General features: G+C 31.4%; 1 protein-coding gene across 1 annotated transcript in view; it reads left to right on the forward strand.

Moving 5' to 3' along the window:
* The window catches only part of LOC118188908 (LIM domain kinase 1-like), a 51,812-nt gene that overhangs the window by 10,826 nt on the left and 25,962 nt on the right, over nucleotides 1-15,024 (forward strand). The window contains exons 5-7 of the mRNA XM_085814488.1: nucleotides 3,759-3,947; nucleotides 4,797-4,890; nucleotides 6,824-7,038. Coding sequence (XP_085670614.1) covers nucleotides 3,759-3,947; nucleotides 4,797-4,890; nucleotides 6,824-7,038 — 498 coding nt within the window. The remainder of the gene's footprint in view (nucleotides 1-3,758; nucleotides 3,948-4,796; nucleotides 4,891-6,823; nucleotides 7,039-15,024) is intronic.

Here is a 15,024-nt window from a genome sequence, read left to right on the forward strand (position 1 = left end):
GTTTGCTGTAGTCTTGGCGTACCAAATTGGTTTCGCTGTTGATATTGGCATCTTCTTTCGACGTCCGCCCTTCTTCTACTTTCAAACTGGATTGCTAGCTCAAATAACTTTTGCAGTGTAGTTGGATTTCTTAATTCAATAAAGTCTTGCACTTGGGGCAGTAACCTCGGCAAAATCACTTGAATTATTTCAGGATCCGGACGGTTTCCATACAAGAGCTTGAAAACGTGAATTTTTCTTAAAATAAAGCTCGAGAGGTTTTCGATTCTTTGTTGATATATACTAAAAAGTTCCGTTTCTAATTTCGCACGATCCCTTACAACAGGGAAGGCTTTTAGTAGGGCAGTCTTGAAATTTTCTTAAGTATAGGTGGGACTTCCTGCTTGACCCAAGAGACTTCTGCCGATACATTTGAACCAGTTAAGCGCTTGGCCCCTCAAAGCACTGGTTGCTAAGGTAACTTTTTGAAACTCGTGCACGGGGTAGAGCATGAAGTGGTCATCCAATTTTTCCAAAAAACTGGTTACCGGTGAGTTTCCGTTAAACGTTGCTTCTGGTTTCATCGAAGCGCGCATGGTCTGGACGATGTAACCGAATCCTTCCAGGGCGGCAGCTGGCATTTCTGGATTCTGAGCCGTTTCTGCAGGCAGCACAGGTTCTTCTTGAAACTCGGCCATGGTTATTCTTCTTCGTTGGGCGCCACTATCAGGTTCAATGTTCCTTCTAACCTTCTTCGGGAACATACAAGGACCTGACTAGGAACAGAGAGCTTACTAAAGCTATGTTCACTAATTGTAGTAAGTAGACAGGATACAGACGAAGGGTATACAAAACCCTTTATTTTTCTCTATATACAATGACTTCCGTACTTCGGAATACAATGACCCGCCACTCGGGGTCTAACGTAAAAGTATAAAAATAAAACTAAACTCTAATTTAACTTTAGAATAATACACGTGGAAGATTGGCCTTATAATAACAGGAAGCGTATGTAGCACAGAGACTGTGAACACTACAATACGTTTTAATTTATCAAGAGGATTAAAACCTCTGGCCTGGAAGGCAAATAGCAACTGCGTAACTTCTAAGGTAAGCGGCCTGCTTCGAACTCACTGCTTCCTCTCTTTTGCTTGGCAAAAAGCCACAACTTAAGTACTTGGCGTTCGCCAGACAAACTTTGCATAAAATCCTTCACGCTTATAATTCTGGCCGGAAGTAGAAAATAAGAAGTGATAGTAAAGATTTAAAATAAAATAAACGTTAGTAAAACTTAAGATCCTTACAAGGCTTTTTACAAAATTTTAAACCATATTAAAATGTTTATGCCTTCAAAATAAAAAATTCTTAGAACTAACATTTGTTAAAGTTTTTTATGTGTATACTGTATGCTGTCGCCTACAAAGTCGGCGAAACAGGAAAGTACCGGGCGAAGTTCCAATAACTTTTCTGTTGTTTGCTATATACATTGATACCAACTTTTCTTTTTGAGAAGCACTTGCGGAGCTTGTTTGTTGATTTTCTCTCTCTCTCTCTCTTTTTTTTTTTTTTTTCCCATAAAATTAGGAGGCTATCTGTTGTTTTCAGCAATTCATAGTATGTATTCTGTTTTGTACAAGTATAACTCTGGCATGGAACAAAATTCTTTGGCATATTTTGGTAAAAAAAATAGAAGGCACATATTTTATGCAGATGAAAAGAAAATTAACCAAATGGGATTATTACAAGATTACCTGTTGATTTGTGATAGATTGTAGTCTTAATTGCCATCTCTTAAAACTAGAAAGTCAAGAAACTGAATGCTATTATTGATTTTTCTGTTGATTGTAAACTGCAAATTGGGGTTTATCTTAGTTAATATTATAAATATCATTTCTGACAATAATATTACAAATATCATTTCTGAACAGACAATTTCATCAAAGTACCTGAAACTTTTGGAAATTTTCAAAGTAAATTTTGTTTTTTGAGCATACTCTTTTTAAAGGGAACATATCCTTTTTCTCTTACATACTCTTATCTTCCCTCTTTTTTTTAGATCTCTACCAGTAAGATAATAATTGCTATCTTCTTCAATGATATTATTTTCCATCTCTTCATATGAACTTCCTGACACATATCAGTTTTATCTTCGCCTTTTATATCGGATTTGACTTCTCTTCTAAATCTTCATCATCACCGCACAGTATTTAAATTTCTTCAACATCTTTGGGGTTTCGTTGATCAAAATATTTCTTTTATTTTTATCCTCCATGAACTGCATGTAAATACCCTAAAAATATGAAAAGATGTTATAATACTTTATGTAAGTGCAGTGCATCAATATAAATATTTTTCAAAAAAATTTTTTTAATTAAATAATTGATTGTTAAGTATACAAATATGCAAAATTAACTGACCAAAATGTCTAAATAAGAAAGCTTTTAACTTGTTGCGTCCACTTTTAAACTGTTGCGTGGGCATAGTGTGTCAATATGAGTAAACAATCGGCCTTTTTATTTCCCAAGAGCCATCAAAACACTAAACACTGTTTGCGAATCATGAATGGGAAGACATTAAGCCACTGAGCAGTGGATGACACTGACAGCTACCAGTAGCAAATGTAAAAAAAAAACTGTTCAGCACATATTGGTGCTTCTGACCTCTTGATTCTTAACCAACATTATTTGTAAATTAATCAGTATGTAGTATAATTCATAATATTAAAATTTTTCTGTCTTAAAATTGGGATATGCGGTTTGTCATGAAATTCAGTTGTAAGATAGGTGACAGCTGTTCGACCTGGCATTTAGTTGTTTGTGCAGATGACCAATGTTACAGTAGCATAATGTAATGTATTATAATAAACATTAATGTGACAAAAGAAATGGACGTAATTGAATTTAAATTTTTTTTCAAGTGTTAAAATGAAAGCATAAATAATAAGAACTGAAAATTGTCATTAAAATTAATATATAGCTTTAACCCTCTGACTGCTCAATTTGTAAACCGAAATCGCTTCCAAAAAAAAATTTTTTTTTTTTTTTCCTATTTTAAATCTATATATATTGTAGAATTGAAAAAATGCATTTTCCATTCTAGAAAATATTTTTTAATATAGATTTTTATCGTAAGAAACTAATTTGCCAGAAAAACCAATTTCAGATGTTATCACCCCCCAAAATTTTTTTAAAATAAATTTCAGTTGAATTAGTCAAACTACAGTTAATTTCTATTTATTGCATAATATAAAAAGTAAAATATATAAAATTTAAGAAAATATAAGGCACTGAGGGAAAAATACCTTAGAAATGCAGTTTAGTATGATAGAGGGTTCAAAACAGGGTTCAAGGCAAAGTCCAACTTCACAGTCTTTGCATCAGATTCAATAAATCTAACTATTAATCTAATTAATAATTAAGTAATCAAGATAATCGCCGAGTGTTTTCTAGCAGCCATGTTTTCTAGCCGGGTGTAAGAAAAAAGCGCAAAAAGTGAAGTTTGAGCGGTAATACCATGTGCCTTCAAATGCCACAATTTAGTGGACAACTAACAATATTTGTTGGCAAAAATGTAAACTAAATGTTTAATACTGTATAATTTATTTCAGTGGTTAAAAAATAGGATGTGCTTCTCAATAAAGGAAGAAAAACGCATGCCCATGGAAATCGCGGGATGAGCAGATTTTGCTACATTTGAGTTGCCCATGGAATTCGTGAGATGAGCAGGCAGAGGGTTAATATAGATATAAAAAGATATGTATATATATTTTTTAATTTCAGTGCAAGTTGTTACAAACAGCAAATGGCACCAATATCCCAAAGATTACCTTTCACCAATGAACCACACAGTATTAAATTAGTAGAGATACCTGCACAGTCTGAAGCTTCAAGTAAGAAAGTCAAGATTTCTGTGGGCTGCTGTCAAAATCAGAAATTGGAGCTTGGATTTCATGAGCTTCATATATCAGAGTAACTTAAAATTTCTTTTAGTACCTGTGTGTTTTAATGTTTTTTAACTGTATTACTAATTAATTACCTTAGAATTGTTCTTAAAATGACATTGAATTTTATATCTATATATGTGTATATATACTAATAACTTTTTTTTAGTGCTGAAATATTATAGCACTCATTTTTCTCCTATTTTTTTAATTTGTGTCTCCTTTGCATTATGTTTTTAAAAATATTTACATAGCATTAAATAAAATAATAAATTAAAAAAGTATTTATCTGAAGTTTCTTTTATTAGTAAGTACTGTTAAAATTTTAATGCCATTCGAGACAACATATTAAGAAAAAAATCTTTCTCAGTATATGTGACTACAAATAGAACTAGACTTTGATAACTCCTGTCACTAAAAAAATACAAAACAGCAATCAGTGTTATTAATGAATAAATTACATTAATTCTATGTTAAACAATATTTTTTTTTACTTGTCTTTACATAAAGTACCTATAACATATTGATCTGCTTTAAATATAAAATTAAAATACATTTTTTAAGGGTGAGATGGGATTCCCTGGGGGGGGGAAACACCTTATAGTTTTATGGGTTCTGTGAGTTTACAAGGAAAGGTGTGTGAAGGATGTTAATGCAAAAAGAAATGTAAAATCTTCTCATCAAAATTATGTTCTACTTTAAACATTTTCTGTTAACTGTGCTGAATACGATCAGTGATAATTATGGGGAAATATATTTGTAAGCTACTTGACTTTTTTATTTATTTATTTTTTAAAATATTTTTAATGGAATACAAATTTCATATTATATATTTTTAGTGAATCTTTAATAATAGTATTCTTCTTCCTAATTTTAGTGTAGTATTAAATAAAGATCTGATGTCTTTGCATGTTGGGGATCGAATTTTAGAAGTAAATGGCACTCCTCTGCAAAATCATTCCTTAGAAGAAGTAAGTTTAACACTAAGCATGAATTAATTAATATATAAAATATACTTAAAAAATTCAGCAAATGGAATTAGGAAAACAAGCAAAATGGAAAATATGAATAAGTTACATTTATTGACTTTCAGAAGAATTGCTTTTCACTGCAATACACCTTTGGGAAAATTTATAAAGCTACTGGAAACTGCTAGTGAAGGCATCTAGTAGATTTCAGAACTGTTGTCACACATTCTTGGATGGCTGACGCATCCACAAAGTGGGCACCTTTCATGACCCTATTCAGATGAGAAAATAAAAGTCTGCAGGTCTGATCAGGGAAGTATGGTAGATTATCAAGAACAGGTGCACTGGGCTGAGCCAAGGTTGGGCAAGCATTAATCGGATGGTGCACTGGCATGTTATTGTGCAGCAACATCTGATATTCAAGCTTGTGCACTCTTGCTGAACACATTGTTTAAAACAATCATTTCAGTGCTTCCTGATAGAATACACTGTTGATAGTTTGATCCACAGTAATAAGTTTCCTAAGGATGATGCCATTAATTATGAAAGAAGGCTACCAAAATTTTCCTGAGACGACTCTTTTTGGGTCATAAAGAAGAGAGTGAATTCTGTCAATTGCTGTTTGAATTCTATATTGAATTAAAAGCTTCAGATCTCATCTCTTTGTACAGATGAATCACAGAAAGGATAGATCATGGTCACATATGGTATTAAAAAACTTCAAAAATTTCTATCCGTTTTTACTTTCCTGCTTATTTGTCCATTTCTGATGTATAAGCCGGGTGCACATCTTCTACTAACTAAATATTTGTCAGTGGTGATTTGCACCATATCCTTATTTAATGTCCACTTCTTCCGGCATTAATCATGGAGTCAGATGCACTTGTATGTATTTTGCTTTTTTTTTTCTATCATAACTGTTTTACCAATGGCTAACTTGAATGTAGGTAATCCTGAGTTACTTCCTTTGGTAAAAATGTTTGAACCAGTTGTAAATATATTTCTATTCATGGTTCTGTCTCATATACTTACACCATCATTTAATGTGTCTTTATCACCATTTTCCTCTATTTATAGTAAAACATGATGTTCACTTGTTACTCTGTCACACTCTCTTTTAAACGGCTGCAGATAGTTTATCATAATGGCCAATTTATTCCACACTATATGATACTTATCATGTGTCTTAAATGCATGGCTTCGCTAAAGATTCTATCGAGATAATGAGTCATTTAATGAACTTTTTAGACACATTATATATTCTTATTCATGCGTAGAGGAAATATCTGTCATTTTGTGAAATTCATGCTTTAACCAGGAAAATGTATATCTTTTTTAAAAACATTTATGTCATGAAACGATATCCAGATGATTTTGTGAAATATAAATGCATATATTTCAATTTTTGTATAATATAATAAGGTTAGCAGGATTGTCCATGAACAGAAATTTATGGATGAAGACATTGTAGTAGTCCTGAGGCCAATCAAATGCTCGTACAAGGAAACTGTTGAAATAAAGCACTGCTACAAAACATTCAATTGACTGATATTCTATCCCAAGTGCATTTACCACTTTCAAAAATGCTGGTGTGCTCCTAGCACAACATATCCCTATATGCTAATAGATGACAACATAAGCAAAACACCAACAGACCACATAAAATAACACCGAGGACTGCCACAGTATTATCAGTATAGCGGGAAATACTACTTCATGTTCTCTCACTGCTGTTATTTTCATTCTCTTGACAGTATATTGCTATTAAAAATTACTTTGTAACTGTGTTTAGGCAGATTTTAAAATTACATTTTCATTAAAATTAATAATTTAGCATTTACATTTTTTTCCATTTTTATGTTTAAATCTGTCTTTTATCTATTTTACTGATATGCTTTTAACAGGTAATTATAAAATTTGTTAAACAAATTTTCAGGTTAAAAAATTAATTCAAGCTCGTGATAAACCAGTCCAGTTAACTGTTGAACATGAACCTGCTGTGCTTATACGATCTCGGTCAATGAATTTTTCCTTAGATTCTTCGCAGTTCCTACCTACAAATAGGCATATTGTACCTAAGTGCTCTTTATCACACAGACCTGCTCAACAAAGACTTCGAAGGTCATTGTCACTGCCTCGAAATTTTGTTAGGTAATTCTGTTTTAAATTATGTGTTTTTACTTTTATATCAGTTTGTTTTTATGAAATGTTCTGCACTGGATTAAATTCTATTTGTTATGTTATTTTGTGAAGGGAGTTAATTTATATGTTGCCAGGATAGGAATGTTAAGCATTGCATTCTTATGCTCTAATGTAGTGTCAAAGGCATATTTTAGGCATATTTTTTGCAATTTTTTACCATGATTACATTAGTTCTGTTTAAAATTACATTTAAAATAAATTCCTATATGAAATTTCATGTTTAGTAGCTTTTTGGTTGAAATTTTTATTATTTTATTTAATTATAATTTAAGTATTTTATTAATTTATTTTTCCTGGTGTTTTGGTTTATCGAAAGGAACAATTGTCAAAATTCCTGTCATCTTGCAAAGAAAATACTGTGTTAAGACGTTTATATATTTCTCTATGTCATTCCTCATATTAATTTCACAGTAATAAATATTGTCAGTATAACTAATAGGAAAGGTATTTTCTAGCTATTAGTACAGTTTGAAACAAATCTGAGAAAATATCCCTTTCGACTGCTCTCATATCCATTTGAATGGTGATATATTCCCATTGTGTTACTTGGCTTGATGAAATTAGTTTTTTTTATTCCTATATTTTGGCAAATTGTGACTTTTTTATTTTAAAAGTGATTGAATTATGTTGTTCCTGAGTTCTTGTTAGGGTTTTTATGCCTTTAGTTAATCTGCATACAATAATTGTAGAATTATCAACAAGTTTAAATGGTGAGTTAAGCCTAACGAGGTTGCCATTTGTTTTCATGTGAAACTCTTTGTAGAATAGTGAATTAAGTCAGTTGGTTCATGACTTTAGTGTCTTTTTGCTCAATGGGATCAAAAGTTAAGTTTCAGTTTCGTGCATCAAAAATATTTTCTTCCTGTGCGCTGGCCGAATGGCTTGTTATCTTGCAGAAACTCTTCGAAATTAGAGTTTCATTTGATTATAAAATTAGAAAAGTAATTAAAATATTGCAAAAACAATTTTTTAATTGTTTCTAATAATTTGATGTTTTAAGTTTTCCCTCTATTTGACAATATTTAATGAAGATGCTTTGATTTTTTATGTATTTTTGCCCTGCTTGAGAACGAATTCGAGGAAATATGTTTAAATGAAGTGCAGAAAAAAATGTGTATAGTTCAGTTGGCTGTACAAGGAAGTCATGTGGTGTCCACATCAGACTTTTCTTATTTAAATAAATATAGATGAATATAAAATATATGAACAAACTGTTTCAAGCCTTTTTTTTAAACTGAAGCTATTTGTTTATCATATATTACTTTGTCATGAAATTCACTTGGTATTGTTGATTAAATCAAACTTTTATATTTTCAGGATTGATTTTTTAACTTATTACAATTGAAAATATATGAGGAGAGGCTAGATCAAGAGAATAACTGGAGATTTTCTCCTTTAATGTAGAAAAATCATGAATAAACAGTGTAGTGTGTGTAGATGCTTTGTTACATTATACAAACTCATGCGGGCAATTTCACAATGTGCTTCTATACGTACAATTGTTGACATTTGATTTATCACACTTTTTTAAGTCTTGGGGAAATTTTCCAATCTTTAATGAGGCAGAAGGACTTTTTATCTCCATGTTAGAACCATAATCCAGGTCTTACAACCAGTATTAATTATTTCATGGAATTTTTGTCTTTTATTTGTGTAATTCAAAAGTAAAAATAAGCAAAATAAAATAAAAAGATTACAGAGAATTTCCTTTCTGATCATGAATCTGCATATACATTACATTTCAATACATTTATAATTTTTTGGTCAAAATGTAATGGCATAACTTATTTGATATGTTGCTACTGTTAGTAATTTCTCAATCAGTAAGTCAACAGTTTAAATGTTTTAATATCTTGAAATCTGAGCAGTGTAAGTATTATTAGCTGTCTCTGAAAGCTGCCATAACTGGAGATTATCATTGGTTTGCTTGTTGACTATATCTGGATTCCTCAAATCATTCATAACATCGTAAATTTGTTTCATAAATTTCTTTAAACTTGCCAAAGCAAGTGGCTAAAAGTGTGGAACATGGTTGTTTATCCTAGAGTCTTCTCCTGGTGACTGGACAAGCTTGTTACATGTTGTTTTAGTAGTTTCCTTTTTCCATAAAGCTTGATTATGATTTATTTTATCTTAAACAATTTCTCCATGGATCACATTTCTGCTTTGTTTTACAAACTTCATGCATTTTATTTTGTAACTTGATCAATATTATTAGTCTTTGTAACCATTTGTTTAAAAGTGATATAAAATTTGATGATCATTATGTTTGAAATACTTCTATTTTGAAAATTAGGAGACTTAACAACATCATTTAAATAAAATGAAGTAATGCAATGACTAATTATAGTTGAAAGACACCGTAAACAATGTATTTCTTATTAAAGTTAATTCTATTCAGCATCACTTATTACATATAGATGCAAAATATGGTGTTACAAAAATTCAGGCAGATTTTGAGCAGGACTAGTTTATAACTTAATTACCTAACTCTGCTTAGTTTAATATTACATTCCAATGAAGCTAAAGTAATAGTTAGGTACAATTGGATCACAGATGAGCTATCCTGATTAAAATGTTGCTAGATTCTTAAAATAAAGCTAGAAAAATATCTATCTGAGAGATAATTCAAAAAGACACAAAATATTAAAAGAACTTCTCATAGTTTTCTTGAATAAGGAGGGGCACTTTTATTCTAATACAGAGATGTTCAACTCATGGCCCACATTTGGCCTAAAACGGTAAGCATGAGACTGAAAAGGAATATCAAGATCTTGACCCATCGGTGCATTTTACTATTGCGATTAGGGTTTGAGGCTCACTTTCAGTATGGATGGATGGGTTATTTGATGCTTTAAAATGAAATAAAATAATGCTTTGAGTGTAGTGCAGGGGTGTTTGTGCTCCGGGGAAACCCCGGAATTCCGGGGATTTTGAACTTCGATACCCGGAAATTCCGGGGATCGTCGTTCAAAAGGAAGTAGGAATAATAATGAATTATTTATTTTGATCTGGGTAATTTTGTTTGCTTTGAAAGCAGAAAACGCAAGGTCAGTGTGGTGATAACTTTTCCTTTCTTTCTCCAAAGGCAGTGATAATGCGTGAAAAGGGGGAAAAACTTCTTTTTTGTTCTTTCCGTATTGCGAGCTATGACTCATTCCCCCGGTTCTCGGACATTCTCTTCTGGATTCTTTTCGGCAATTAGGCGCGGCAGAAAAAAAAGGGAGAGGCTTCGTTCGACCAGATGTGCGATCACGTGACTCTGGGTTAAAAGGTCTTATCTCTCCTGGCGTGGCACCAATAAGTAGAGAAGGGAGATTTTTCACCGTATTAGCTATTTGTCATTGATCGCTTCTCAACTTTTTTTTCTCCGCAGCGTAAAATTTTCGTTTCATTTATTGATGCACGTGTAAATTTTTCGTTTTGTTTATTGAAATATTTTTTTTATTTATGTAAGCAAGAGAATTTCACTATGAAATTTCTCGATATAAATAGTGATATTATATAATTAGAAGAAGGTGTCCGGAATGCATTTAGGTGGAATTGGATTGAATGGAGAGATGGTAATGGGGATACCATCGGCACATGGTGCAAGAAAATAAATGTTGCTGGACAAGCATATTGTGTTTTTTGTAACTCGCTGCTGAAGTATGGTGGGGAACGATTCAAGGCTTTCACAAATCATTCTAAAACTGTGACGCACATAAAATATTCAAAGTGCATTAGACATTCAATGACTAAGTAATTATGCTAATTCAAAAAATACTGATTGATGACTTACTGGAGACTGATGCTCGGCCATTGGATATAGTGACAAGAAAAGCATGCCAAGAGGAATTAATAACTTTGTTTATCGCCGAGAATTCTCTTTCTTTCAATGTAGCTCCCAATTTAATTGAACTCTGCAAACAGTTGAGCCGCGATCAGACGGCACTAAACTCGTTGGAAATGTCCAGGACCACTGCATGTTATAAGATGAAGTATAAGCTCGCAAAAACTATTAAGGAAAATATCATTAAAACTTTAAAGGAGACTCCATTTTCTCTAAATCTGGATGAAAGTACTAACAATGCTCAAGAAAGTATACTGGCAATATTGGTGCAGTTTTATGACAACAATCAAAATGAAGTTGTAGTTCATCATTTTGCATCTCTAAAGATGGAATCTTGCAATTCAGAAGCTGTTTTTAAAGCAGTTGTTAATACTATTGAAGATAATAATATTCCATGGACAAACTTAATTAGTGTATTAATGGACTCGTGCAACACCATGCGTGGAAAAAAAAAGGGTGTTGAAACCAGACTACAATCAAACAAAGCATCTCGCTTATTAGATATTGATGGTGACACATGTCACACAGCTAATAACTGTGCAAAAAAATTTGCTTCATGTTTTGATAGATACTTAGAAGATTTGTTTGATGACATCTATTTTGATATGAAAAGCTGCAGTAAAAGAGATAATTTTTTCAAAATCTGTGAATCTCTTGCCATTAAAAAACTTAAGCCCTTGAAGAGACCAGACCATAGGTGGGTGTACATTTTATGTGTTTTAGAAAGAATCAAGATCTGTGGGATGCTCTTATTGCATTTTATTTTCACTACTTGGATAAAACTGATAAAGGGGATTATTTTTCTTATGTTGAAGCTGTATACAATAAAAGAAATATTTCTGAAGCTCAGAAAAAAATTGTTGAAGGGGTGTATTCTTGCTTGCATTCCCAACAACATACAAAGGATGCTTTAGCTCGGAAAAAAAAGAGTACTAAATGGGTTATTTGTTATGCAAAACAAAACTTTATTGAATATAGCAGTATTACCAGAGTTCAACACATATATTAAATTATTTGAAACAAAAGAACCAATGCTTCATTTAATACATTCCAGTATTTATAAATTGATGGCAAAATTTTTCTCTTTTTTTTTATGAAGCCAGAAAATATATAGTGCACATCTTATAATGATTTATTAAAGGTTGATGTCACAAATCCAGAATTCCATCTACCTAGCAAAGTAATATTTACTGGTGCAGAAGCTTCCACTCTCCTGAAGAAATTATCAAAAAAATCATCCAATAGCAAAAGAATTCCAAATTTCTCTGATGAAAGCTTATATTAATACAGCACAGCATATGAAACAGAAATTACCCCTTAAAAATTCATATCTAATTAGTTTTACAGCATTAGATCCAGAGCTAAGAGGTAAAACCACTACAATATTAGCTTTTGAAAAATTATCATCTTTTATGTACCATGTTTTTAGTGATAATGAAAAGTTAAAAGTAGAAGCTGAAATAAGGTTATACCAGAGTGATATTGATATCACCAAAGAAATGCTCTACACATCTGATGAAAGTGGAAATCAAGTCAAGTGTACAATTGATAAATATTGGTCTAAAGTTTTTAATTTAAAAGATCATTTCACAAATGATTATAAGTATCGTACATTGGCTAAATTGGTCCAAGCCTGCCTTAGCTGCTTCCATGGCCCATCAGTGGAAAGTGCATTCAACTTAATGGATACACTTGTCACTGACTATAGAACCTCTCTTAAGATTGATTCCCTAGATGCAATGCAGACTATTAAATATGATTTAATGGCTTCTAAAGAAACCTCATGTGAAAAATATGGCTAAAAAAATCCAATGACTGATCCAATTCACAAAGATCTCTTACTGAATATAAACAGAAGTTGGAAAACATATCAAGAGGACTTAAAAACATGTATTTCAGATGAATCACCTATAAAAGTCTCTGAAAAACCTTCTACATTAGCAGAAAAGCAAACTGCTTCTACCTCTGCATGTGCAGTTCTCGAGGAAATTTCATCAACTGTAAATGAGGAAAATAAAAGTCAACTTTCCTGCAATTATGAAGTTCACCACAAAAGAAAGACAAGCCCACAAACGTCAGAAAATAAAAAAAAGCAGCAGAAATTAGATATTTTTTTTTTAAAGAATTAATTCAGGTAATTTAAAATATTTACATAAAATGTAGTAGTTTATATGTTTGAAAATTTATGGTTATTAGTTTTGCAAAAAAAGTAATTCATTGAACTTTTATAATTAGGTCATTCAATACTTCATAATTGTAATTTTTCATTTCTCTCCCCCCCTTCTCGAAACTCCAAAATGTCGGTAGTAACTCCGTAAAAGTTTCAGGGGATTTTTTGGGGTCCCACAAACACCCCTGGTAGTGACAATTTCAAATCTTATGTTGACATGTGTGCAAAGTAATTATCTTCATTTTAATATATTGTTTGTGTTTTTATCTATCCAAGTTGCTGTTATAAGAAAGAAATAATTTTATGTTGCTGTCTTGCTTTATTATATTAAAAAAATTGTAGATTAATAAAGTTTAATTTACTTAAATATTCTGTTACTTTTTTTTTTTTTTTTTTTTTTTTGCCTTATCAGCTATTGTTAGTGTTAGACAGTTTCAGCTCACTATATTAATCAAATGAATCGCTGATTCATTAAAATTTTTTTTTAGATATTTACTTTCTTATATTAAGTATATTCTGAGGAAATTTGAACTAATGTGGTTAAACTCTTACATTTCTCTCCTAGAGATGAAAATCAAAAATTTGTTTCAGCCGTCAAACCTGAGTGAAACTAAAAATTTTCTGTGAAACCTTCACAATTGTATGATTTACTTATTCTGAAGGTCTCAAGTTGCCACTGGTGTTAGAAATCGTTCATATGGCCCCAAAATAGCTTGTTTTTTTCAATGTGGTAAGAGGAGCTAAAAGGTTGAACACCTCTTTTCTAATAAAAATACTCAGAATTGGTCACACTAGAGTGACACTTAACTACCTCTTGAAGGCTGAGAATGAGCCTGTTTGTTTAAATTGTAATGTTTGTCTATCAGTCCATCATATTTTAATTGAGTGTCCATGTTTTAATAGTCTTTGTCAGGAATATTTCAATAGCTGTGACTTACCTCTCAACCACTTAATTAGAAGAGAGGTGTATTTTAATGTCTACTACTTGTGTGCTTTTACCTTGTCTTCATGTGACTTCATCCTCTGTATTTGGTACATTTGTCCACCTTCTTATTTTATTCACTAGTAATTTGTTTTGAATTCATCAAACTAGACCATACTACCTCACGTTTGGTGCATTATAATCATCTTTGGTTTAGCGCCAATAATCTCACTCATCCCATCCCATCTAATAAAAGCACACTACAAAAATATCCACCATGTTGATTCAGAAAGCATTTCAAATATCTTAAAAAGGTTTCTAAAATGTTTTTTTGAATTTTCTGAAACTTCTAGATATAGAATTTTGTCATTATAGATGGTTAATATCAGACATCAGTTATCTTTAGTTTCTTGTTGTCTTCATTATTGAATAAAAATTAATGGATTCTTCTTAATATCTAATTGAAAGTAATTAATCTTTAGATCATCTAACAGAATAAGAAAGCATATATCCATATTCTGCATGTTATTTTTAATACCCACAAATATTATTTTAGAATTCTTTCATAAAAGCAAGGAATCTCTAGAAACATGAATGTGATAATGCCAGCAGAGTGGTGCCAAAGAAAAATCAAAATATGCATAGAAATTTTCATAATTGTTGTTACTGCCATTCATCAATAACCTCTGTGATAAACTACAGAATAATTTTAAAATGTGTATTTCATATTTTATTGCCTAAATCATGCTGTTATTTAAATATTTTTCCACATTAGCCTCACTCCACAATAAGTATAAAGAATATACTGTTGTTGTTGTTATTAAATTTCATGAATGTTTCTAGTGGCATTGTTTTGAAGTTTTGTGTATATACTTTCACATTAAAGTGATTAAAAAATAAAAACTCTCACAGTATTTTTTAAGTTGTCAGAATATTCGTGCAAAACTTTGATTGCTTTGAACGGTACGAAAGGTTTTCTCTAACATACATACATGAATATTTAGACTTCTG

This window comes from Stegodyphus dumicola, chromosome 4 (assembly GCF_044657685.1).
Source record: "Stegodyphus dumicola isolate Sdum_Otavi_A_Nest chromosome 4, ASM4465768v1".
In the NCBI taxonomy this organism is placed as follows: Eukaryota; Metazoa; Arthropoda; class Arachnida; order Araneae; family Eresidae; genus Stegodyphus; species Stegodyphus dumicola.